The sequence below is a fragment of the Nicotiana sylvestris genome, chromosome 1, assembly GCF_000393655.2.
Source record: "Nicotiana sylvestris chromosome 1, ASM39365v2, whole genome shotgun sequence".
NCBI classification, from domain to species: domain Eukaryota; kingdom Viridiplantae; phylum Streptophyta; class Magnoliopsida; order Solanales; family Solanaceae; genus Nicotiana; species Nicotiana sylvestris.
The window spans coordinates 50,529,854-50,557,278 of record NC_091057.1 but is presented as its reverse complement, the minus strand read 5'-3'; the positions used below and the strand labels follow the sequence as shown (position 1 = coordinate 50,557,278).

At 38.0% G+C, this 27,425-nt stretch overlaps 2 protein-coding genes and 1 long non-coding RNA gene across 4 annotated transcripts; all 3 read right to left on the bottom strand.

Moving 5' to 3' along the window:
• Positions 1-3,015: 3,015 nt before the first annotated feature.
• Positions 3,016-14,029, bottom strand: LOC138879527 (uncharacterized). Its single transcript, XR_011402698.1, has 3 exons — positions 13,872-14,029; positions 13,333-13,387; positions 3,016-3,543 (listed from the first exon to the last, which is right to left on the bottom strand). It is a non-coding gene; the product is annotated as an uncharacterized lncRNA (long non-coding RNA).
• A 402-nt stretch (positions 14,030-14,431) lies between these two features.
• On the bottom strand, positions 14,432-18,993 carry LOC104220761 (translocase of chloroplast 159, chloroplastic). Its single transcript, XM_009771689.2, has one exon. The coding sequence runs from the start codon at positions 18,639-18,641 to the stop codon at positions 14,532-14,534; it is 4,110 nt and encodes a 1,369-aa protein (XP_009769991.1). The 5' UTR covers positions 18,642-18,993; the 3' UTR covers positions 14,432-14,531.
• A 1,000-nt stretch (positions 18,994-19,993) lies between these two features.
• On the bottom strand, positions 19,994-23,899 carry LOC104220760 (mediator-associated protein 2). Of its 2 annotated transcripts, none has more exons than XM_070153037.1 (5): positions 23,797-23,899; positions 22,693-22,893; positions 21,756-21,838; positions 21,542-21,625; positions 19,994-20,572 (listed from the first exon to the last, which is right to left on the bottom strand). In XM_070153037.1, the coding sequence occupies exons 3-5, from the start codon at positions 21,790-21,792 to the stop codon at positions 20,178-20,180; spliced, it is 516 nt and encodes a 171-aa protein (XP_070009138.1). In that variant the 5' UTR covers positions 21,793-21,838; positions 22,693-22,893; positions 23,797-23,899; the 3' UTR covers positions 19,994-20,177. The 2 variants fall into 2 exon arrangements, with proteins under 2 accessions (XP_070009138.1, XP_070009113.1); XM_070153012.1 differs by having other exon boundaries at positions 21,542-21,626; positions 21,761-21,838; positions 23,797-23,888.
• Positions 23,900-27,425: the final 3,526 nt, after the last annotated feature.

Here is a 27,425-nt window from a genome sequence, read left to right as displayed (position 1 = left end):
ATGTCCGGACTGGGTTTTGGAAGACCCGGGAACGTTTCGGCGCCTATTGTAGAAGTTAGCATTTTGGAAGAATCTCATAAGTTTGGGATGAAGTGCATTTCAGCGTTCTCAATGTCCGTTTGGGATTTCGAGTCTAGGAATAGCTCCGTATGGTAATTCTGGTATTGGGAGTGCAATCGGAAGTGAATTCAGAGGTCTGTAGGTCCTTTTGGAGTCATTTGGCTAAAGATAGAAATTTGAAGGTTTTTGAGAAGTTTGACCGGAAGTGGAATTTTTGATATCGGGGTCAGAATCCAATTCCGGAAGTTGGAGTAGGTCCGTAATATCAAATATGACTTATTTGCAAAATTTGAGGTCAATCGGGCGTACTTTGATAGGTTTCGTCATCGAATGTAGAAGTTTGAAATTCTAAAGTTCCTTAAGCTTGGATTGGGGGTCGATTCATGATTTTAGCATTGTTTGATATGATTTGAGGCCTCGAGCAAGTCCGTAGTGTGTTTTGGGACTGGTAGATATGAGTGGTTGGAGTGTCGGGGGCCTCGGGTGATTTTCGGATGGTTAACGGATCAATTTTTGGAATTTGAAGAAGAAGAGATCAGCTGCCTTCTGGTGTAACCGCACCTGCGAGGTTTGGGCCGCAGGTGCGGAGCCGCAAAAGCGGCCATTGGGTCTCAGAAGCTGAAATGGGCCGGCTAGGCTGGGACCGCAGATACGGTCGGTTTGTCACAGATGCGTGACCGCACCTGCGAAAGGAGGAGCGCAGATGCGGAAGCTGAGGCTAGGAGGAGGACCGCAGAAGCGGAGGGTAGCCCGCACCTGCAGGACTGCAGAAGCGTTCAGGTGACCGCAGGTGCGGAAATGCTAGAATCAGTAAGGTTGTCTAAAATGGGGGTTTAGCTCATTTCAACCCCATTTTCTCCATGGGAGTCGATCTTTGGGCGATTTTGGAGCTCCAACTTTGTCATCCATGTCAAGGTAAGTGGTTTCTACTAGTTTTGAGTTAAATACTTGGATTATATATGGATTAGAGCATGAAAATTTGTAAGAATTGTGGATTTTTGGTGGAAAACCTAGAAATTTATATTTCAGATTTTTACCACGATTTTGGGCATCGAATTAGGAGAAAATCATATATTTGAGTCTGTGAGTTCATGGGTAAACTTTATCTTCGAAAAATTTCGGAATCCGGGCACGTGGGCCTGAGGGCAATTTTGTCAACATTTTGATTGGGGTTAGGAATTGTTATGAATTAGATTGTAATGAGTAATTGAACATATATTAATGAATTTGCATAATTATTGGATAGTTTTGGAGCATTGTGCATCGATTCGAGTATACGGAAGGGTGTGGAATGCCGGTTATGGACCTTCAGAGCGAGGTGAGTCTCTTTTCTAACCTTGTAAGAGGCAATTATCCCCATAAGTGAAGTAATTGGTTATGTGCACCTATTTGTGGGGGCTACATACGCACGAGGTGACGAGAGTCCGGGCGTAGCTACTAATATGTGTAAGTCCGGGTAGTCTAGGACCCAAAAGCATGCTATACTTGGAATATCTGTAATCTTATTGACAGTTGAATTTCTTAAATCCTATTGAATTGGTAAATGAATTTCTAAAAGGATTAAACTTCATTTTCTTAAGTCGTTAAAAGAGAATTAGCTTTTATTTGGATAAATGTTCCCCGATAAATTCTTAGTTGGCTGTTTGAGCATGTATCTCTATGTGTACCTCTGTTGCATATATTATTCGCGAGCAAGGTGATTGTTTATTTAAATTTGACTGCGTCTTACGTATGATTCGCGAGCGGGGTAATAGATGCATCTATGGTTCACGCCGTTCGACCCTTGGCAGTGCACATTTTAGATTTATATTGGCTTGGGTTGTACGACCTCGGCATGATTTGTGCATGCTTGTATTGCTTGCCTTGAGATTTATTGATATTCGCTCTCCCCGACTTGAGATAATTGCTAATTAATGGATTATGAATCCGGAGACTCTTAATAAAAAGGAACTTTTATCTGTTTTGTGACTTATTTGAATTTACTGTTGTTCTTAATAAATCCGTGATTCATCGCATTTATAATATTACTATTGGACCACTAGCAAGCGTCGAAGTTGGCCCCTCGTCTCTACTTCTTCTAGATTAGACGGGATATTCATTGTGTACACGTTATTTTCGTACTCATACTGCACTTGCTGTGTATTTTTATTGCACAGGTTCATATGTGGCTAGTGGCTTAGTGGCATAGCGGCATAGTTGATATGGAGACTTAGGTGAGCTGCATTTATCGAGATGACCTGCAGCTAGCAGAGTCCCCTTCAGAGTATTTTACTATGTTTTTCATTTCTGTCCACTTTGTATTCCGGACAGTTACTGTATTTTATTTCATTCCCTAATAAATGCTCATGCACTTGTGACACCGGGTTCTGGGATGATTATGGGGTATCTTGTATTAGCTGCTTAACATTCATATTTGATTTCAAATATGGGTGTTTATCGGGCGGGTTGGGACGGGCTGAACGAGGAAAACCCCATCCCGTTCGGTTAACGGGTGGGTTGGTTAACGGGCTAGGATAACCGGTTCTTAGTGGGTTGGGAAAATCCGAGTTTTTTAGGACCCGTACGGGTTTGGACTTAGCGGGTTCGGGTGGGCCGGGCTCCAGTTATTCTTTTAAAATTAAATTTTATTTTTTTTATTCAATGTTATTGATAGTTAAGTAATTGCAAACTGTTAAGGGTTAGAATTAAACTTTGAAGTTTAAAGTTTAAAGTTTTGAAATTTGTATTTTAAAATTATAAAATCGAAATTAGAAAGTAAGTGGCTACAAAAAATTATTTAATAAGAGTATAAAACCAATAGGCAATATAAGGAACAAACTCCGAAGGCTTTCATTTATATTTTTAATACTTCAAATTAATTTGCAAGTTCTTTTTTGATTTTTTATTTTTGAACTTGCAAATTAAAAGTTTATAATAATTATAAAAAATAAGAAATAGTACATCACATGCTTTGCATCATTTTTGTAAGTTCTTCCATGTCAACATGAGGTTCCTGGTTTCCGGCATTGGTTGAATCGGAACCATAAACCATTATATCTCCAATTTCTTGGTCCTCCTCTTCGTCTACCTCATCACGCCCTTGATTTCGTCGTTCTGATCTTATCCAATCTCTGAAGCACACTAGAATTTTGAAAGCGTTGCTGCCCAATGCATGACGAGTATCTCCTAGTTGTTGTCTTGCTTGGCTAAATGCGCTCTCTGATGCGACTGTTGAAATCGGCACATTTAGCACGTCTCGAGCCATGGCCGAAAGAACAGGAGATTGATTTGAGTTGCTCCTCCACCAACTCAGCGGTAAAAAATCCTTTGTGATGGGCTCTGGTGACTTTTGCAAGTAGAATTGTAGTTCATCAATATTCCTACTACTGGTTTGTTGATGCTCTCCTAGTGTAGACCAAATCTGATAATCTTGAATACAATCATCATCATCCATAGTTGTTCCAGATGTTGAAGGATTAGTTGAAGGAATATTTGCATCTACAACTGAAGAAGCATCAATAATGTTAGCATAATAATTATATAAAGTTTGTAAATGTGTGTGTAGCTCAGAAATATAAGTGTCAATATCAGGAGTTTCAGTTGGGCCAATATCCATATAAGTATATAAAGCTCTAATTAATTGGCGACACTTTATCATTTTGACAGTAGGGTTTAAAATAGCACCAATTAGGTAAATATAGGGAATTGGGTAGAAATACTTTTTAAACTTATCTAGCATAGATTCAACAACAGTAGCATATCCTTCTTTCTACTTCAAATTATGTAGTAAAAGAGAAATTTCAGCAATATGAACTAAACCATTTGAAATGGTAGGATAATAAGCTCCAGAAAACTCAAGCGTAGCCACATAAAATTTTTGTAAAAATTGTACAACATCATGAATGACTTCCCAAGTTCTAGATGTTAACAAACGGTTAGGATCGGTACAATGAGAATTAGCAACTTCAGTTATAGGCATTTTATATTTATAACAACATCTTAAGAACAAATAAGTATAATTCCACATAGTAACTATTTTTTCAGACATGAGTCTTGGTTTTAGTCCATAGTGTACACATTTTTCCTTAAATACATTTAATATAGCACTTCTATTATTTCCTTGAATTACATCAACAGCTCTCCTAACTAAAGTAATTTCATTTCTAAATAATTCAAGGCCACTCTTCACAATCAAGTTATAAATATGACATGCACATCTAACATGAAATATTTCAGAAAGTGATGGGTATAGATGCAATTTTAATATTGTAATAGCAGCATTGTTGTTAAAAGCATTATCAAATGACATACACAAAACATTTTCTGCAAGATTATAAAATATAGCAACTTCATGTATAGTATTACTTATAAATGCACCAGTATGACTTTGATCTTCATCATATTTAAAAGAAATAATACGTTTTTGCATACAAAAATTATCATCTATCCAATGACATGTAACAGTCAAATAATCATTTCCATTCACAGCATGACCAATATCAGAAGTAAGAGAAACTTTACAAGGAAGACATGCGAACAAATAACGTATATATGTCTGATATTGTCCAAAAAGCCTAAAGATATCAGCTCTACAAGTACTTCTAGGAATACCTTTAAACATAGGGTTATAAATTCTTTGAATATAAGTAACAAGATACGGTGTAGAAGAAACAACCTAAAACAATCATTTTAGCTAATTCTTTCCGATCTTTCTTAATATCGTATTTCCCAAATAACTCCCCAGTACTCGGGTTAAGTCTTTGTTGCCTAGATGACTCATCTACTCCCCAATCAACAGGGTGTTTCTCTTCCATATGCCTACGAAATTGACCCCTCCCCCTTTACCGGGCTCATGTTTATAATGTTCACTACAAATTTTACATTTTACATAATTTTTTTGATCTTCTAGTCTTTCAAAAAACATCCAACACTTACTTCTTAATCGTTGATTCTTCTTAATAGGGAGAGGAGGCCTACTTGTTGCACCCCTAACATTTTGAGTTTGACTAGCATTACTAGGTGTAGGTGGTGGTGTTTCAAGATTATCGGGTGATGAATACCATCTAACAAAGCATCTAAATCATTATCTACACCATAATTTTCTTGCATTCGCTCATAATCTACATTTAAATTTCCAGGTGAACTTTCAGAAATATGTGTAAAGCTACTAGAAGAACCAACACCACCTCTTGTTCTTTTTGAAGTTTTCTTACTACCACCTCTACTAGTGCACGCTTTTTTGGTTGCTCCAAGTAAATCCATTATATAAATTAAACTATTAAAGTAAGAAATTAAAGTAAGAAATTAAATTAAGAAATTAAAGTAAGTAATTAAAGTAAGAAATTGAATTAAGAAACTAAATTAATAATTCTAAATAATAAAACAAGTGTACACCAAATAAGAGAAAGAGATGGAACGAGTTATGCCGCACTAATTTTGAATTTTTGATATAAAAATTCAAACTTCAATTGATAGACTGAAACTTGATAGTTGATAATACTTGAATACTTGATACCATACTTCACTTAAATAATTGATATTTGATAATAATAATTTTGTAATGGCTAAACTAAATAATTGATGAAACTTTAAATAATAAATAATTGAGAATTTGAGATTTGACAATTTAAGAACTATAATATCAAGAGAGAATTGAGACTTGAGAGAGAATTAGAGTAGTAAGAGAGTGAATTGTGAGAAAATGAAGAAGAAGGGGGGCTATTTATAGATTTTAAAAGGTTAAAAAAGTAATTTTGCAATTATTAGGGGTGTGAGGGCTATATTTTTAATTGAGGGGGCCGAAATTGACCATTTTTACAAAATCTAGCTGTTCCCCAATGGTCATTTCTCAATTTGACCATTGGGAACGGTCCAATTAAATTTAAAAAAAAATTCAACGGTAATCGGGCTACTAACGGGCTGCAGCCCATGTTCAACCCGTTAAGAAATATCGGGTTACGCGGGTTAGGTGCATCGTTAAGCTAAATGTGAACATCCACAACCCACCCCCCTAAACAACCCATCCCAATCTATCCAATAGTGAACAGTAGCGGGCTGACCCGGGTTGAAGCGGGCAAAAAACGGGTCAACCTGGCCCGATTAATAGGCTTAATTTGAAACGATTATCTTTTACTGGTAAAATTGAAGGAAAATCATAGTTTTCAAAATTATTAAAACGAGAGTTTAACTAAGTATTTTGGTTGGCTTGCCTGATAGCGGTGTGCGGCGCCATCACGACCCTTAGTGGAATTGGGTCGTGACAACATGGTATCAGAGCACTAGGTTCTCTTAGGTCTCACGAGTCATGAGCGAGTCTAGTAGAATCTTGTGGATCGGTACGAAGACGTCTGTACTTATCTTCGAGAGGCTGCAGGGCTGTTAGGAGCACTTTTCTTTCTTGATTCCTCATCGTGCGGTTTAATCCCTTGAGACTTATGTCTTTATTTCCTTCCTATTCAATCTTATGTTATGTGAACTGCTTGTTATAAATCGAGAATTGAAGAATTGTAATGCTACCACAGATGTTGGTGCAGGATGTTTCTCCCAGTATAGTTGGTTGGGCTATTGTCGTCGCCTTGCGAAAGGATTTTTCTATCGTTTCAGATCGGTAGTTGTGCTTCTAAGAGCTTGAAGGCTATGCACAGGTTGTTATGATGCTCATGATTGGTTATCGCACAGTATTGATTTGATGATAGGATGCTTGCCTATGTGTTGGGGTGGTAAATGATTTGAAAGGAAGTCCACTTAGTGCACGATCCAGAGATCTGATATTTCATTTTCGGCAGAGGAAAAACAATTGGCCTATGAATGTCTGGATTTGGGGTGATGGAGTAACGAGACTTGGTATTTTCGAGCGTGGTGGAATTGTTATCTGCGATGTAATGTCGTCGTCCTCGATTGTATGTGTTAAGTTCGCCGGTGTTATGGTCTTCTACAATTCGCCTTTGGGGTAAGATATTGTGAAATAATATTGGAGAAATGACTATTAGATATCGCGGGGTGCGGTGGTTCATGATTGAATTGGTGTTTCTAATGTTGACGGATCGAGAAAGATGATCTTCAGAAATGTTTAAAGTTAGTAGCAATTTTGTGGGTTCAAGTGCTACGAAGATAGATTTTATTTAAGGCAACAACTGAGCAGCCAAGATGAGAAAGGACATGTGGGGAGTGTCAGGCGGTGGTTAAAATTTCTAGAAGGCCAGGTATAAGAAACAAAGGTCGAGTTGTCGATTAAAGGGGTAAGTTCTGCCAAAGTGGGAGAGTGGCGGAGTTGCATATGGGCTTTGTGGTAGGATGACTACGCACCTTAAGGAGAGTTTGGAATGATTTGGGAAATTTAGTGATTGTTGATTGGGGTCTATGGATTTAATTTGAAGTATTGGCTATTATGCAGTAGGAGATTGGATACGTCGGAAGGAGTTGCTTGATATGAAGAAGGGTACAACATAATTTTGAATTGGAAGGATATAGTCGCTCATTTAATCAATGTCCACGAGAAGTGAATGGACTTGTGCAGCTGGTGAATGAGCATGGGCTTAGGATGGGTTATTGATGTCGTAGTGGGTAATTTCCACAGGTGGGTTATCCCCTATGAGCAGGTTAGCGGTCGCATGATTGGCGAATCTTCTGCTAAGGATTTTACTGGCCATCCGGTAAGAGGTCGAACATGTGTATATTGATGGAAATTCTAAGTGTTCATGAAGTGTTAATGGAAGGATTTCAAGGAATCTGGAGATTTAATTGTGCAAGGCTATGTCAATAAGAGATAAAGAATATTGGTGGGTTCCAGAGTCATGTAATTGTGGCTTCAAGCTAAGTGGGAGAGTCCCACCGCCTACGGTTGGATTGCATGATCGTCTATTTGTGAGATTTCCGGTCGTTAGCATATTGATGGGTTATCTCAGCTAAGGGAAAGGAACATAAGAGGTAATTTGAGCAAAGGAATTGTTAAAGGTGTGATATGGTTGGCCTTATCAACTCATGTTTAGACTTGGGGAAGGATTCAGGATTTATGCCTTGTATAGATGCGGGTTTCAAGGAAAGTGATTCGGCTGGGTGCTTCGTCGAGAGGGTATTCATGTGCTAGAAGATTCATGGAGTTGATTATATTCGGGGCCAAGTCATAGCGGGTGGATCTCAACAACGGTCCTAGTGGATTCAAAGGGGTAAAGTGTGGTGCCTAATGATTGCGAGCCTATAGGTACGGTTAGGAAGCAAGCTTTTGTAGCAACTTATGAGTAGAGGCCCAGAACTTTCTGTGATGTTTTGACTTGCAGTGTAGCATTTGGGAGGAAATCGAGAAAAGACTTCGGATTCATAGAGGGATTATCAGAATGGGCATACCAGTTGAGGATGTGAATGTGCACACAAGGAAGGTATGAGACGGTTCATGGGTTTGGAGACAATGTGGCCTCGTGGAATGAAGTCACTCAAGATGAGTGCGGATTTAGGTTGGTAATATAAGGATGGAGCTATTATTATCTCTAAGGCAAGTTAAGGATGAATTAGAAGAAGTTAGATTGGTTGGCCATGGTTGAATTGGCATAATAGTTGCGGTGATCAGTTTCTTCAGCGTGATTAAGTTATGCATGTGATTTGTGGTGGTACGTGCGAGGCTTTACGGCCTCCTAATTGATTTTATTTGGAAGTATTCGAGTATTATGGCCTTGTTATGTGTAGGCAGATCCCGGAGGGGTTAGGGTGGTTTAGACCACTACTTAGAGATTTGCATATTCTACGGTTATGAGAATTCACCTGTGTGTTGCGATGGTTCTCCTGAAATGAGTTAAGTGAAAAAAATTTATATGATGTAGTATTAATATAGTAGTGGTTCCGGAGTTATGATGAAAAATCATGTTCTATCGTATATTGGCATGTTGGGTGCAGTGAGTGGTATGGAATTGGAAGTGAGGATCAAGGTTGCAGTTCGCTGTTGACAAGGATGTCACGAGCTCGGATGAGCAGGAAAGGACTTTGGATGTTTAAAGTAAGTTGGTATTGTCTTCAGTGTCACCTGAGGTCGGTGTTTTGTGGAAAAAGCTTTGCATCCTGGTTAAGGATTCTTGATCGCTTTTCAGCGTTAGTGCGGCCGGTGGTTTGGATGTACATACCTTTTATCTGTTATGGAAGGTTGTGGGAGCGTGCCCCACGGGGAGGTTGTATAAGTGTGTCATGTAGTCACTTGATTGATTGAAGAGTTAAACCAAGTATGAAGATTGTGGTGATGTTGTTAAATTGAGAATTGATGCCTGAAGGGCACTCGGTTTATTGGGTTGTGGACTGTGGAGGATTACTCCGGTTATGATGGTTGTTCTTGTGTATTATGAGAAAAAGGGAGTTATTATGGACCTTTGAAAGTAGTTTAGTGCGATCAGAATCAGCTTGAGGTATGTGGATGGATTTAAATGTGAATATGTTCTCTATATCAGGCCAGATGTGTTCATTTCAGCAATGTGCTCCTTATGGAAGAGTAGTCGGGGTGTTTGTTTAATTATGTTGACCGCGTCGCATGTATGATTCGCGAGCGGGGTAATTGGATTTCCTTTTCAGAGTTCGCTTTCCTTTTGTATCGCGTTCAAGTTGGTAGCCCATTGGCGCATTGTGGCATCATATGAGACTTTTGGTCACGTCAAGGTGGCTTATTGCCTAAGCAGTTCGTACTGGGTGAGACGAGATCATTAGATTTAGGATCAGTGCAATTTGATTATATGAAGTATATTAAAGCTAAGACCATTATTTGGTTCAGAATGAGGTGATAGTTCTTGTCAGGAGTATAGACTCAATGATTTGTTGATTCAGCAGTTGGTTATGAATTTCTACACATCTTTTCCGTTACGGCGGTATTGAGTAAGACCTATGTATGTCATGAGGTGCAATGAGAGTATTAGATTCATGGAATTTCGAATAATTTGATCAGAGAATGTTATTGTGGTCCTATGAGTAAAGTGGTGCAAGGTGTGAATTCAGCTAAGGTATGCAGTCATGTTTTGGTGCTACATGTAGTTATTGATACGGTGGGCATATGCTGGAACAGGCCTGGCAAAGAATTCCGGATGTTGGAATTGGGCTCTAAGGCTTATTTGCTTAAGTGAAAAAGGATATCTTCAGATTGATTAAGCTAGGGTGCCCAGCTGAGTTGTGGTAGCACGAGTAGGGGCTCGAGGTGTTAAATAGTGATTTCGGGCAACTCCACCGCAGTTCGTAGCACGTTCGAGGACGAACGTATGTTTAAGTGGGAGAGAATGTAATGACCCGACCGGTCGTTTTGAGCTCTAGCGCGTCGTTCAGTAGTTTGAGGCCATGAGCAGTTTCACTTCAAGTATTATGACTTGAGCGCACAGTCGGAATTGAATTCTGGGAAGTTCAGAGTTGATTTGGAAAGAGAATTCTTATTTCGGAAGCTTTAAGTTGAAACAATTGACTAAGGTTGGATTTTTGAGTAAACGACCTCGGAATCGGGATTGAAGGTTCCAGAAGGTTCGTATGATGATTTCAGACTTGGGCGTATGTACGGACAGTGTTTTAGAATACCCGGGAACGTTTCGGCGCCTATTGTGGAAGTTAGCATTTTGGAAGAATCTCATAAGTTTGGGATGAAGTGCATTTCAGCATTATCAATGTCTGTTTGGGATTTCGAGTCTGAGAATAGCTCCGTATGGTGATTCTGGTATTGGGAGCGCGATCGGAAGTGAATTCGGAGGTCCGTAGGTCCTTTTAGAGTCATTTGGCTAAAGATAGAAATTTGAAGGTTTTTGAGAAGTTTGACCGGAAGTGGACTTTTTGATATCGGGGTCGGAATCCAATTCTGGAAGTTGGAGTAGGTCCGTAATGTCAAATATGACTTGTGTGCAAAATTTGAGGTCAATCGGACGTGATTTGATAGGTTTCATCATCGAATGTAGAAGTTTGAAATTCTAAAGTTCCTTAAGCTTGGATTAGGGGTCGATTCATGATTTTAGCATTGTTTGATATGATTTGAGGCCTCGAGCAAGTCCGTAATGTGTTTTGGGACTGGTTGATATGATTGGTTGGGGTCCCGGAGGACCTCGGGTGATTTTCGAATGGTTAACGGATCAATTTTTGGAATTTGAATAAGAAGAGATCAGCTGCCTTCTGGTGTAACTGCACCTGCGAGGTTTGGGCCGCAGGTGCGGAGATGCAGAAGCGGCCCTTGGGTCGCAGAAGCGGAAATGGGTCGACCAGGCTGGGGCCGCAAATGCGGTCGGTTTGTCGCAGGTGCGTAACCGCACCTGCGGAAGGAGGAGCGCAGATGTGGAAGCTGAGGCTAGGAGGAGGACCGCAGAAGCGGAGGGTAGCCCGCACCTGCGGGACAGCAGAAACAGTCAGGTGACCGCAGGTGCGAAAATGCTGGAATCAGTAAGGTTGTTTAAAATGGGGGTTTAGCTCATTTCAACCCCATTTTCTCCATGGGAGCCAATCTTTGGGCGATTTTGGAGCTCCATCTTTGTCATCCATGTCAAGGTAAGTGGTTTCTACTAGTTTTGAGTTAAATACTTGGATTATATATGGATTAGAGCATGAAAATTTGTGAGAATTGTGGGTTTTTGGTAGAAGACCTAGAAATTTATATTTCGGATTTTTACCACGATTTTGGGCATGGAATTAGGAGAAAATCATATATTTGTGTTTGTGAGTTCATGGGTAAACTTTATCTTCAAAAAATTTCGGAATCCGGGCACGTGGGTCCGAGGGCAATTTTGTCAACTTTTCGATTAGGGTTAGGAATTGTTATGAATTGGATTGTAATGAGCAATTGAACATATATTAATGGATTTGCATAATTATTGGCTAGTTTTGGAGCATTGTGCATCGATACGAGTCTTCGGAAGGGCGTGGAATGCCGGTTATTGACCTTCGGAGCTAGGTGAGTCTCCTTTCTAAACCTTGTAAGAGGGAATTATCTCCATAGGTGAAATAATTGGTTATGTGCTCCTATTTGTGGGGGCTACGTACGCACGAGGTGATGAGAGTCCGTGCGCAGTTACTAATATGTCTAAGTCCGGGTAGTCTAGGACCCAAAAGCATGTTATACTTGGAATATCTGTAATCTTATTGACAGTTGAATTTCTTAAATCCTATCGAATTGGTAAATGAATTTCTAAAAGGATTAAACTTCATTTTCTTAAATCGTTAAAAGAGAATTGGCTTTTATTTGGATAAATGTTCCCCGATAAATTCTTAATTGGCTATTTGAGCATGTATTTCTATGTGTACCTGTGTCGCATGTATTATTCGCGACCAGTGTGATTGTTTATTTAAATTTGACCGCGTCACATGTATGATTCGCGATCGGAGTAATAGATGCATCTATTGTTCACGACGTTCGACCCTCGGTAGTGCACATTTTACATTTATGTTGGATCGGGCCGTTTGACCTCGGCATGATTTGCGCATACTTGTATTGCTTGCCTTGAGATTTATTGATATTCGCTCTACCCGACTTGAGATATTGTTAATTAATGGATTATGAATCCGGAGACTCTTTAATAAAAAGGAATTTTTACCTGTTTCGTGACTTATTTGAATTTACTGTTGTTCTTAATAAATCCGTGATTCATCGCATTTATAATATTATTATTGGACCACTAGCAAGTGTCGAAGTCGACCCCTCGTCTCTACTTCTTCGAGATTAGACGGGATACTCATTGGGTACACGTTGTTTTCGTACTCATACTACACTTGCTGTGCATTTTTGTTGCATAGGTTCATATGTGGCTAGTGGCATAGCGGCATGGTTGATATGGAGACTTAGGTGGGCTGCATTTATCGAGACGACCCGCAGCCAACAGAGTCCTCTTCAGAGTATTTTACTATGTTTTTCATTTCTGTCCACTTTGTATTCCGGACAGTGTATTTTATTTCATTCCCTAGTAAATGCTCATGCATTTATGACACCGGGTTCTGGGATAATTATGGGGTATCTTGTATTAACTGTTTAACATTCATATTTGATTTGAAACGATTATCTTTTATTGGTAAAATTAAAGGAAAATCATAATTTTTAAAATTATTAAAACGAGAGTTTAAGTAAGTATTTTGGTTGGCTTGCCTGACAGCGGTGTCCGGCGCCGTCACAATCCTTGGTGGAATTGAGTCGTGACAAAAATTATGTCTAAGAGGCACATTGGAAGGCCATGGATTTTCGACCTTCTAATACATGATTACAATAACTTCTTTAAATGGTGAAAAAATCCGTTAAAAATTACAGAAGAAACAATAAAAAATTAAAACTTAAAAAAAATATATGTACCAATTAAAAAAATAGTAAAGTACCTCATAAAAAGATATCGTCATAACCCACGTCTGAAAATAAGTGCAAAACTCAAAACTGCATAAAAAACAAAAATTAGGACTTCAAATAAAAAAAAATGCTCAAGATCACAGCATACAAAGTTTACCGCACAAAACTAACCTACACGTACAAGCTCCTTTTTAGATAAAAAGTAAAATTTGAGGCTAAACAAACCAAATAACATAAAATTAACAAACAAATTGCAACTTTAAAAAATCAACCCACAAAGTACTGAATAAACCACATCAAATAAAGCAAAACCCGAAAAATCTTGCTTAGAAAATTAGCAAATTTTAAGATCAAAAGAGCATAAAATCTAACATAAAACTGAAACTTGAAGAAACATCAAGAAGCATAAAGTTTAATATAGCCACAAAAAATTTTAAAACCTTAAAGCTTTTTCAAAATAATAGCAATTTTAAGGCTAAACTAATTTTAAAATTTAAAAAAAAAATATTTAACTTACAAAAATAACTTGACGAAAAGAATAAAGAACACAAAAATAAAAAACAAAACATACCATCTTCTTCCAAACCAGTTGGAGCTAGAAGCTCAAAGGACATGCCTTCATGATTCTCCATAGAGTTCCACTATGTTGTTATTTTTTTCCACCTAAAATGAATTCTCCAAAACATACACAACAAAAATGAATATGCTCATTTACACTTAAAAATCTTAAACGAAAACTAATATATAAAAGTTCCTGAAAAGGAAAAGAATAAAACAAAAATAAATCACAACTAAAGAACATTCTTTAGTACATCTTTAAAAAGTCAATCAAATAAATTAGCAAAAAAAAAAAAAAAATCAAGCTAATAAGCAGATCCAATATAATAGTCGGACAAGTCATAAATAAAATTTCAAAATATCCAATTGAAAATATGTGATCACCGAAGTCTTTTTCAATTTGAGCAAACAGAACTCATAGCTCTATGAGCTTTGCTATCAATCAATAATACAACAACTTCAAGCAAACATTCTATATCTCTAATAATCTTTTATTAGTTGAAAATAGATTTTAGAAATGATATGTACGTAGAATCCTAACAGGGAAAAGTAAAATGGTCCTTAAGAAAGAGGAAATGAAAGGTCCGCAATTATTAATTAGGCAAAATAGAATAACTGCCACTAAAATCATCAAAATTAGAGGTGCAACTGGCACTTGTCTAAGATACAACAACTATATTAAGTTCTTTTCACTTGTTTGCAGGAAGAGCACCCTCACTATCGCTATAGCAATTGGCAGAAGTCCTAAAATAGAAATCTGTTGTTGATCTGATGTGCTTGTTCTAACTGTTATTTGCCCGCTTTTCTTGCTGTTTAATCCAGCCCTAACAGCCATCTTGGAATTCCTTCCTATGGAGAACTGAGATTGCAAGTTGCATCCCCATATGATGTCATTTCTCCATTTCATCAAAGAAAGGCCAAGTGAACTTTGGTCCTGGCCGACGGGGTAATCTTTCTCTCTCAGACGCAACTCTAAGTTAGCTCCATACGCTGAATTACCCTGAGACCTGATGGTGCCCGTACTTCCCACCACAACTAACTGCTTACCAATGGCGAACTGGTCCTCCAACTTCAACCCGGTCACCAAATTATCGCCCAATAAAGTAATGGATACTCCCGCAGCTGTTTTATTCGTTTTCAGATTTTTCACTTTTGTTTCTCCCTTCAAAATGTAGGCAAGTTGCTTTCCTAAAGTTTGAATGTCGAACCCCACCATAGTTGATCCTTTCTCCCAAGTCTTTGCGGAAACAGATGAATCCAAGTGGATGTTGAACTCTTTCTTATCTTTTGTGAGCTGAAGAGCTATTACTGCAGGAAACTGACCTGCAATGGCGAGGTGATCCTCAATGCTCACACCATCATATCCACAATCGTGGTCCCAGCCCTGGGAGTCCATAACAGGTCTAGCAAGAAGTTGAGACGAAGGTTCTAAAAACCGGTATTTATAAGCCGGATTGTCCCCATCAAAAGAATTTGGGAGTGCCATGTCAGGTAATGGGATTGCTACTCCTGCCGCGCTCCCTGTTTCCTGGTCAGCACCTTCTTCCATGTAATCACCTATCTCTGCTTTGCCTTTCTTCTTCATGTCCCTAAGCCTTTTTAACTCCTCCCTCCATTGCTTCTTCTGAAGTAGCTTCACACGGTAATCATACTCGTCAAAATATGCTCTCTTTTGCTCCTTGCTTAGCTTTGCAATCTGAGATTTCCTCAAAGGTCTGAAAGGTGGAAGGTTATCATACTCTTGTTCAACTTCTTGGTCGGAATCAGATGAATATGCCAGCTCAATGTCTGAGTCCATATCATCACCGCCTTGATTGTTAGAGGCTTTAGGATGAACATTCGATTGTAACAGTGAAGATAAAAAGTAAGCTAAAGGAAGTGAACGCATGGGGAAGCCAAAAAGCTTTCTGTGGTCAGGAAAATCGAAATCTTTCATGACAGAATCTACTTCTGACAAAATCTTCATCGAGTAACACAAAAGCAGTAGCTGTGATCTCCAATTTTCTCCATTTGGGAGCAATATTTCTCCTTTCTCATTCTTTGGACTGAGTGGGTGGTTTTCAACAAGTGAAAATGGACGACTCGTCAACCCAGCATTCGTCGTGTGTGAATCACCAATGGAGTGGTTAATTAACTGTTGAATGATACGTGAGCGCTGCGCAACAAACATTTCATAGCTTACAGGGTACCCCGCGGGTCCATCTGGAGGACTTGAAGCAGCATGTGTAAGGGTAACTATGGCATTACGCCATATTGATGGACCAAGATATCTACTGATGGACTTCAGTAATGGTACATCACCAAGATCTCTAGATTGTGTGTCAATGCGGTCAACATAAAGGACTACATCAGGACTGTGTTTCTTCATATATTTCTTTATGGACAGCAAAGTTCTCCGGTTAATGGATTGTTCCGGCAGGGAAGAACTGAGACCAGGAGTATCTAAGATGTTCAATGTAACTCCATTCAGTTGTCCAATAATCTCCTTCACATTTGTCGTTGCAGGTACAAATGCATCTACTAATGATTTGGCTTCACCAAAGATAGAGTTTATTGTAGCACTCTTACCAACTCCTGTTTTACCAATAACCAGGATATTCAGAGAAAAGTTCAAACTGTCTGGATCCTCTGCTTCTAACTCCATTGCTACCTTCTCAGCAGAGTCAAGGCTGGATGCTTGAGAGGCTGACTTCCCTGCCGCACGAACTAACTGGTATAAGACCTGTGCAGCTACAGAATCTTCAGGAGACCGGTTTAGCTTGTGGATGAGCCGCAAATATTTCACTCTTAACTGTTGTAACTTCTCAAGCTTCTTCGTTTCTTCGTCACTCAAAATTTCTTCTGATATACCTTCAGTCTTATTCTCGGATAGGCTGAAACTGTCTGCATTGGTTGGCTGAGCAGGCCGAGATGAGTGAAATGTGGACCCCGAGCTACTAGGTTGCTCCAGAGAAAAAACCCGTGTACCATCAGCAGATGGAATTGTAACATTTCTACCTTCAGGTCCAACACCAGCAGCAGCCATCAGCAGCGCAGCCAGTGCTTCTGCATCAAACATCTCTTTCCCTTCACTTTCTCCGTCTGTGTCTACCTCCTCATCCGAGTCTGTCACAATCTCACCATCAACCTTTGGTAAATAACCTCGAGAGACCTCTCCATCATAGTCAGCAGTGGCTATTCGGAGGTCCAACTGATCAATGATAAGTTTCATATCATCCAAACTTTCATCATTTTCACCTAAGAGTAAGACTTCTTCATTTTTGAACAATTTGACAGGATCAATGTCTTTGCCGTTGTTTTCTAAGTAGTCTGGATTTAAACAATCCTCTGTGTGTTGTGTTATATCTGATAACTTTGGCACGTCATCTTCCACTGTGGAGGACCAAGTTACATCTGATGAAGAGCTTGGACTAGAATATACTTGTTCTTCAGCTGTTGGCGGTACTGAAATTTCAGTGCATTCCAAGCTATCTACTTCACTATTCTCAGTGAGTTTATGACAAGATTCAGTTTCAGTTTCAGTGGCAATATCCTGACGATCACTTCCTTGATAAATCTCTTCCTCCGTACTCTCTAAATTCTGACTGTCCCCCGAAGCTCCAGTAAGCAAGACGACACTGTTTCCACAGTTCAATTCATCAGCTCTGAAGTTTGATACTGTATTTTCTTCCCTTGGGCTGTTGTAAGTAGTATCAGAAGGCTCAACATCACGAAACAAATCTGCACTTTTTGGCTCAGCATTACTATCAAGAATTTGACTTGCTTCTGTTAAAAGCTTTCCGTCATTGTCCAACTCTTGTCCCAACAAAATAGATTCTTTACTTGCAACCTGATACACGACTTCTCCTCCTTCAAAAGTACCATCGGCGTCACCTCCCTCCGTTATGAGATTCTGAACAGTGTCAATGTCAGCTTTATCCTCTGCTTTAGTCAAGATCAAGTCCTCTGCCATTCCAGATTTTATCACATTTCCAAGCTCTAATTCACCCTCCTCGCCATCCGAAACATCTGGGATTCTAACTTTAGGGGCACTATCTAACCTCTCCAACACCACATCATTCGGAATTCTAATGGCACCAAGAACATCATTCTCTTCTGGTAAACCGGTGCTCAAGTACTCATCTTCACTGTCCCAAGACAAGTGTGCACGAATGCCTCGAGTTGGAATCGAAGGAATCGCACTATCAACAACAGCACTTCCAGCAAAGCAAACATCTTTATCAGACCCCTCCAACGATGTTCCTATAGCTACCTCATTCTCCCCATCCACAACAAAAGGCCTATCACTATATTCATCAATACTATCAAGTCCATCAACAATTTCCCTATCTTTTACAAAAGGTCTATCAATATATTCGTCATTACTATCTAGTCCCTCAATGGAATCTGCATAAAGGTCAGTTAAAGAAGACCTAGAGTCATCATTTTCACCCACACTGCTGCCAGTTTCTTCATCTGGGGTTTTCACAAATGGTCTAGAAACAACAAATTGGTTAACAAAATGAGTTTTTTCAAGATTTTGCTCATCAGGGTCAGACGCAAAAAGCCTCTCAGAAGCAGTCTCAAAATCATCCTCACCACTAACAAAACCTTCAGACTCAAAACCAGTGTCACTACCATAATAACTGCTTGTGGAACTAGTATTCTTTTGTCCATTAGAGTATTCAAAGTCAGAATCATCAACAGTAAGAGGAGCTCTAATACCTGTAAAAAGAGGGACCTTTGCAGGAGGTGTGGTCCCTTGTAGTGTGGAAAGTGGAACACCATAAATCTTTGAATCCATGGTCACAAGTCACAACAATAATTCTTTTCTTTAGTCCCTACCTTTCTTTATATAAAAACATACACAAGAACACAAAAAATAGAAAAGGGGTATCAAGAAAATTCGAAAAAGTCCGAGTCTTGGGGCTTTGGAAAAGATGGTGATATACGGGGTTAGGTTAGGGTTTGGTTTTTGGTGTATTTCAAGATTGGTGTTTTGTGTTTGTTGTTGTTGGTATATGAGCTCATGATTCGTTATTTGGGGTAATTTGGTAGGTATAGTGGTTAGAGGAGAAGCTTACACGTGAACATTAGACAATGGTGTGTGAAATGTGAATAAGATAAGGCTGAGAGTTGTAATTTTCTTGGAGGTCTTTTCGGCTCATTTGAAACCTTCTTTTTGTGTTTTATTGCATGCCTCCTGTCACCTGTGTGTATTTTGTATAATAAATCATACGCGTGCGAGTCACGTGACTCGTGTTACTGACTATTTCACCTTTTAATTTCCTTCCAAAACTTTCTATAATAAAACCGAACGTTGATTTCAACTTCTTTTCTGTACTTCTTTTGTGCAAGTGTTTTTTATATTATTGGTCACTTCCTTTCTAATAGATTATAAGGTGTCATTGTTGTTTTTGTTGTTATTTTCTTGAAAATGGTAACACTGTTTTTGTTGTAATTTTTGTTGCTGATGAATGAATTAACCGACAGCAAGTTGTGAAGTTGTGGTAATTTTGACTTCTCGATATTTAGTTAATTGACAGAAAAGAAAAAATCATTAATGATTTTGATTCAGATGTTAATTCTTGAAAATTTTGTAAATTGATTAAAACCATCAATTGAATATGGCATGGCAAATGTGTTGCACATGTAGGGTACTACTGTGAGAATTTCTCATTTTCTCTCCTTGTTATGAAGCTTTCCTGCCCTTTATTTGCTAGCTGTTAAAGAAAAAGAGTGAAAGAATAATCACCACTTAGATCTCATGTAAAAAAGAAAAGATATTCACACGGTAAGAATAAGACACTAGAAGTAAGAAAGAAAGCTAGGAATTCCATAAAGGACAGTTTCAAATTTGCCTTAATCCAAAGAATGCACAAGAACAAACCACCCCAACCTAATCGATGATAGACTCAGTTCTTGGCAAAATGTCTACAGTTAAAACGACTTGCATTAAATTTACAGTTAAAAACTACTGATGTATTAAAGCAAATTCGAAATGGTTCCTAACCAGATCAGAGACCACTACATTTTGGGGGCGAAACATGAACTAAAGACACAAAAAGCCTAAAAACGAAAATTATGCTCTGTTCGACGTTCGATGTAGTATTTGCTCCTTTATATGAACTTGCACAGTATTTCTAGTTTCCTGTGTTTGGTAAACAAAAAGCTTTCTTGTCAATGCAAAATTCAGTGGGGATTCACCTCATAAAATGAGCAGCCCTAAATGTAAAACCTAAATCATTACATAGACACCATCTGTGGGCAAGAACCACATATTTGTTTTACAACAAATGCCAGAGAAATCAATGTCGCAGAAAAAACATAAGCCAACACTTCAACCATCAATTTTCCTTTTCTTCTTTGATTTTTTTTCATGAGATTGATCCAAGGACCCTGAAGTCAATGCACTATGATCCCTTCCTGAATCTTGAGCAGATTGGTCATTGGATTTCGCAGGGCCATCGCGGTGTTTTCTCTTGGTAGATTTTGATGGTTCCCCTGCTTCAGACAGAGAGCTTCTATTTCTGCTATTGGAAGGAGTATAGGCACTCGCTGTTCGCATACTCCGAGTCCTGTTACTTTGAGTAGGAGTTGCAAAGCGCCGAGATGAATTGGTCAATGTAGTAGCAGATGACCGCTGAGCCATCTGCTTCAAGTTTATGCTATTCTGTTTAAGCTCACTTGGCTCTGGGTAACGGATAAGGGAAACACGCCGTGAAATTTTCCCAGCTGCCAAAACATGCAAAAGCATCAGAATTGGTGCGCCTAACCATCTCACATGATGCTCGACAAAGTTAACAGTGAGGGGGGAAAAGATGCATCTGAAGGAACCTCATGTGCATATGACACAAATAGTTTATTGTCCAAGTAAAAAGATCATACTATAGTTTCATATAAAAGATGTAGTCATGCACAGAAAAAGCGTTATACTTGACATCAGAGACGGTCTTGAAGAAGTGGGCACTAATTGACTAGATTATACTATTTGAATGCAGTCCACATTATTCAGTCTCTTTCCAAGACGAATTTCCTTGACAAATAAAAACTGGAGTCACAGGTACAATCTAGGAGCCAATATCTTAGAATTGACCAGTTGAAGTTCTTTATACCGGTCCGCAAAACTACTTCAAAAACAAATTCACCGTCAAAATCTGCTCAAAGCCTTTTTCGCTGTTTATCTGGGAATTAGCAGTGGTTGGATCATGTAGAGGTTCACACTACGGAAACAACAATAAGTTTTACCAAGAATAAACAAAAGCAGAGCACAAGTAGTTGGATCGTGTAATACAGTACGAGTTCCACGCAATTAAGAGATAGCAATAAAATTTGAAACAAAAAAGGGCAAGTCATATTTATTAACATAATACAGCAAATTGAAATCATCAAAGATACTGAGTCACATTAGCTTCAGTACTCACATGACAACAATGCGCGGCAGAACATAATGGTCCGCCCTACTCAGAAATTAATTCCACGCCGTAACAGAGAAAAATAAGATTATGAAGCATGAAGCCTCATCTGTCAATAGAATAGCTTTTACTTGAACAACATCACAAAAGAACATATAGAGATGCCATATCCAAAGGGACATTACACGTTTCGAGTGTTGTGAGATTATATGAGTAAATAAGCAGATAAAAGTATAGCAATATGCAAAGGAACTTTGTATTATGAAAGAAAATGCCGAGTAGGAGTTACCAATTGTTGTCTCAGACTCAGAAGATAGAAAGACCGTCACATCTGGGTCCAGCGCTCTACAACTGACCACTTCATATGATTTACCTGTTACAATCATTAAGCAAAATGTTAGGAAAGAAACTTTCATTATCCTAAAAAGCCTATATGAACGCTAGAGACACTGAGGTGGGGAGATGACCACAATTAGATGTAAATGTTATTCTTAAGACTATACTTTCCAGATGAATCCTCAAAGCTGCCCATATGCCCATCTTGATGGAGCTTCAACGAAACTTCTCTCCCATCAAAATCTGGATGCTGGAATAGCCAATTGGAAATTCAATAACACAGAACTGATATAAGTGACAGTGACTGAAAATATACTAACACGTCCTACATTAAGAGTGATTCTGTTCAAATTCAATTACTGAACAAATCATAATTAGTCACCTCACAGAACATGGTAACTTCAGTGCATGAAAGTCAAAAAATTCATGTTCTACTATGTCCCATCACCAATCCTCTCAAGTAAGCTCACTCTTTGTTTGGAAACTAGGGAAGGATGGGAATCCCTTATTGTTGCTTGTTCAGAGAAGAAACAGAGACAGAAAATCTCTCGATTCATTGGGTATTTTTCACTAAAGTGAGGGAAATTATTAATTTGAATAATCTTCTTTTTTCCTTTATTCTGATAAAGTAATTTTTTATCTTTAGCCAACCAAATATTCACTTAGAGACTTCAGCAGCTGATTTTCCTCCCTGAAATCTCTTCTTTGCTCCCTAACCACACGAAGAAGGGAGAATGTCTCAATTTCTTAATCATTTTCCACTCTTTACCCCTTCCTTCCCAATTTCCAGACAAAACATCAATTTAAGGATTAGAAAATTATCTTGATGAAAGAAATTCTTTTTTTTTCCTTTTAATATTAAAACAAAACCTCATAGATGAGCAAAGGCATCGAGGAGATGCATACATGGGTGAAGAAGAGAACTAAGATTGAAACAGAGACGAATAATGTACATTAGACTATGATAATGTGACTAAACGTCTATAGATATTGAAAGTACCTTGATCTCCTATTATCCAATTGTGAATTGAATTGAGTAAAAAAAAAACATGCACCTTATTACATCCTAAAAGCGGAAGAAAACGAAATCCCCGTGAATCTTACTTGATTTAAGGGCCATTGGATAAGCCAGAGCTCGGTTGAGTCTGCTGAGTTAAGATTAATAAGTGAATCCTTTTTGACCTCCTCAAATTCTGGGGCAGGTTTGTAGCTAAGTTCTTTCAGAGGATCCATAATAATGAAATATAATCAATAAGAGTGTTTATTTTCAAAGATTGCAGACCAAGCACCTCCTTAACCACAGGCCTACACAGAAAAGCAAAATCAGCAATTCAGCATAAGACAACTCAAAATTGGAAAATAACTGGAGAAGGTAATAGATCTTTGACCATAGCAATAAAATAAACAATCCAATTGTAAACTTATTAAGACTATAAAAACTGCATCGGGTTAAATTTGAAAAGAGTTGCACAGGCACAAGCCTATCGGATGCTCCAATCACTTGAACTTCGAAACACGAACTTCTACTAATTAATTTTTGAATAGTGGACGAGGGCAATCCCCAGTGGTGGATGTAGCTACCAATCTACGGGTTCAACGGAACCCAGTAATTTTTATACGGAGTTCAGCTATATATATGTAAAAATCTTTAAAATTTCAATTAATATCACGTTTTGAACCCATAAATTTTAAAAGTGCAACGGGTTTATTGATAAGACCATAAGGACAAGCCATCAAGTTAAAATCCTGAAATCCGCCTCTGGTAATCCCAGTCACGCCCCAGGCTACTTTGCACTTTCTGTCTGATTAACTAAGTTTAGTTTCCTTGACTCACTGAGGTAATCCTTGTTAAATTCATTGTATGGTTTGGTTTGTTCAGCTTTTCTGTTTACCTTAATATGATTCTTGTTCTTAATAACACTATAACAGGATAGTGAAATAAATCATCATCCAAATAGAGGTATTGCCAATGACTTGTTACCCTATTCACATACTGTTTCTTTCACCCAAAAGCTGTCACCTCATTCACAGATAGAAATGATAAACCTAGCAAATCGGAGGAGTCCAATAAAACAGCCACTACAATTAAGAAGCAATGCTTTTCTATTATATATGCTTAAGCAGACACTAAAATGCTTTTGGAGCAACATGCTTATGGTTTCCACTTTGTATACTATTATATATATTAGAGAGAGGGAGAGAGATTACCTGCGCCGTAGATTGGAGAGCAACCGGGCGGCGGAGCTAGGCAAGGGCGGCTCTAAGGTAACGCAGGCGAAACCCTTGCCTTAGGCCCAGATATTTAAAGCCCTAAAATGAGACACATATATTTTATGTGATTATAAATCATTGCATAAAGGTAAATTATTTTCAAATAAGGAAAAGGATCTTTTTTTAGCACGGAATGTGAAGAAAATAAGTTCACATAAATTAAAACAGAAAGAGTATAATTTATAATTATGCATTAGTTAATAAAAAAATTCAAATTTTAATTTATTTTAAAATTTGATAGAGATAGGTTTGAATGAGTTACTCCTTCCGGTCCATTTTATTTATTTTTTCACACATATTAAAAAATTCATCTTTTAATATTAATTAGCAATAAAAATGACTATACTAACTTTTACTATCTCTTTACATTTTTTTACATTTTATTTTATATTTAACATAATACCATTTTGGGATTTGAAATGTGATTATTAGCAACTCCCACAACTCGAAGCAACCGACAAAACTCATTGAAAACTTTGTGAGGATCAAAGACTATTTCAAATTTTCAACAAGAAATCTCAATTTGTCATGTAATTTCAATTTTAGAACGTCAACGAACTATAAAATGGAGCAAAACAAAAGTTCAACATTTTCTCTCCAGTTTTATTTTACAAAAATAATTAACATGAATTGTAGGAGATGAAATAATCATCAGATTTTATAACAAGTAGTACGTGGACTACTAGAGAAGTGAAACGCCAATTTGAGATGGATGAATCCAATTGCATTGAAAAATAAATATAACACATACTCCAATACAATTTACTCCAAGGGTAATTTTGAAAATAATAATTAATTCACTCTTGTAATCTGAAAAAATTAAATATTATGAACCACAAAAAATCAGATAAAGTGGATGGAGGGAGTAATATGATAGATCTTTTCTATCATTAAATTAAACAATATATTTACTATTATAAAACAATAGAAGAAGAAGAAGAAGAAGAAGAAGAAGAAGAAGAAGAAGAAGAAGAATATTGTAGAGAAAAGTATAGAGAGGGAATTCTTATTGATTTGGGATGATTTACAATGGAATAGAACCCTTTATTTATAGGGAGAGAGTGACTTAGCCACCAAGTAATAAATCCTAGAATCTCTCTAAATATAGACATTCACCATAAATAAAATTTTATTTATAACACCCCACCTTGAATGTCTATTCAACAGATAATGTGCCTCGTTAAAACCTTAACTAAAATAAAACCCAGTAGGAAAAAATTCTAGTAAAGGAAAAAGTGTACATATATCTAACAATACGTCTTTTGGTTGCCTCGTTAAAAACCTTGCAAGGAAAACCCAGTAGGACAAAACCTTATAAGGAAAAAAGAGTGCAACGCGTATTAACTCCCCTTGATGAGAGCATTAATCACATCCTTGAGCCTTCACATTCCAATCTTGTGTACCATCTTCAAGAGATCGTTGGTAGAGATTTGATAAATAAATTAGCCATATTAACTTGAATGAATATTTTGCACCTTGAAATCATCAGTCGTGATAGATATAAAATGTCTTCCCAAATATCATGGAATGGCTCTTCAATATCTCCATAGAGGTATCCTCGCTATCACATTATCATGTTTATAGTTATAGCAAGATACATTTGTGCATAAATTGCATTGAGGATGTGGTACTTCAAGATCAAGAATTTTATATGCTTTAAGCAATTTGAATCCTTCAGGGATTATCATATAAGTATAAGCAGGTTCGTATGATGATTTCGGACTTGGGCGTATGTCCGGATCGGATTTTAGAAGACTCGGGAATGTTTCGGCACCTATTGTGGAAGTTAGCATTTTTGGAAGAATTTTATAAGTTTGGGTTGAAGTGTATTTCATTGTTATCAATGTCCGTTTGAGATTCCGAGTCTAGGAACAGCTCTGTATGGTGATTCTAGTGTTGGGAGTGCGATCAAAAGTGAATTCGGAGGTCCGTTGGTCATTTTGGAGCCATTTGGCTAAAGATAAAAAATTTAAGGTTTTTGAGAAGTTTGACCGGAAGTGGACTTTTTTGATATCGGGGTCAGAATCAAATTCCGAAAATTGGAGTAGGTCTGTAATGTCGAATGTGACTTGTGTGTAAAATTTGAGATGAATCGAATGTGATTTGATAGGTTTCGACATTGAATGTAGAAGTTTGAAGTTCTAAAGTTCATTAAACTTGAATTGGGGTGTAATTCATGATTTCGATGTTGTTTGATGTGATTTGAGGTCTCGAGCAGGTCCGTGTTATGTTATGGGACTGGTTTGTGTGATTGGATGGGGGCCCGGGGGCTTCGAGTGTGTTTCTGGGTGATTTCGGAACATTTCAGGCTGTTTTGCAATAGTTGGTGCTGGTGTCTGGTATTGTTCTTCGCATTCGCGAGGATCCTCTCGCATTCACGAAGAAGGATTTGGCTTCAGGGACTGTTCTTCGCATTCGCGAAAAGATCCTCGTGTTCGCGAAGAAGGAAATCTCTATGCGCAGGTCTGACTTCGGAGGCTCATATCTCGCAATCTATAAGGAAATTGGAGATGATCCAAGAATAAACGTTGTAGCCCTTTGTATCTAGTTTTCAAAAAATATAAACCATTTAGCATTTGGATTTGTGTACAAAAGGTTATGGCTGGTACACTACAGGTTGTCCGGGAAGATGAAGAAGAAATTTGTATTACACAGGGCTGATTTTGGCAGCTTATATCTCAAACTCTATAAGGAATTGGGAGATAACTAAAACATGAAAGTTGTAGATCTTGGTTTCTAGTTTTCAAAACATTAAACCATTTGTAATTTGGAGTTTTGTACAAAAGGTTATGGCCATTATACTAGAGGCTGTCTGAGAAGAGTTTGGAAAATGGTTTTTGGGAATTTTCTTCTTCGCGAACGCGATAGGGGTCTCGCGAACGTGAAGAAGAGTCGTCTGGGCAGTGTATAACTGTAAAGAAATGGGTTTGACTCATTTCCTCCATGGGAGCCGACCTAGGAGCGATTTTGGAGCTCTATTTTCATCATTCATGTCAAGGTAAGTGATTCCCACCTATTGCAAGTTAATTACTTGGATTATATCTGGATTTTAACATGGAAAATCATGTAAATTAGTAGAAATTTTGGGATTTTGAAGAAAACCTAGGAAATTTGTATTCTTGGATTTTGACCACGATTTTGGACATGAAATTGAGAGCCAATTATATATTTGAGTTCGTGAGATTGTGGGTAAACTTTATCTTCGAAAAATTTCTTAATTCGGGCACGTGGGTCCGAGGGCATTTTTGTCACCTTTCCGATCGGGGTTAGGGATTGTTATAAATTGGATTGTTATTAGTAATTGAACATGTATTAATGTGTTTACATAATTATTGGCTAGTTTTGGAATGTTGTGCATTAATTTGAGTCTTTGGAAGGGCGTAGAATGCCGGTTATGGAACTTCGGAGCGAGTTAAGTCTCCTTTCTAACCTTGTAAGAGGGAATTGTCCTCATAGGTGATATAATTGGTTATGTGCTCCTATTTATGGGGGCTACGTACGCACGAGGTGACGAGAGTCCGTGCGTAGCTACTATTATGTGTAAGTCCGGGTAGTCTAGGACCCAA

What these genes read in the sequence shown, in the direction of transcription:
- LOC104220761 (XM_009771689.2), bottom strand. Translation starts at nt 18,641, where the DNA reads ATGGATTCAAAGATTTATGGTGTTCCACTTTCCACACTACAAGGGACC.
- LOC104220760 (XM_070153012.1), bottom strand. Translation starts at nt 22,821, where the DNA reads ATGGATCCTCTGAAAGAACTTAGCTACAAACCTGCCCCAGAATTTGAG. An exon ending in GCAGCTTTGAGGATTCATCT is followed by an intron (nt 21,627 to 21,760) that starts GGAAAGTATAGT and finishes ATGATTGTAACA; the next exon opens with GGTAAATCATATGAAGTGGT. An exon ending in TGAGTCTGAGACAACAATTG is followed by an intron (nt 20,573 to 21,541) that starts GTAACTCCTACT and finishes ATGTTTTGGCAG; the next exon opens with CTGGGAAAATTTCACGGCGT.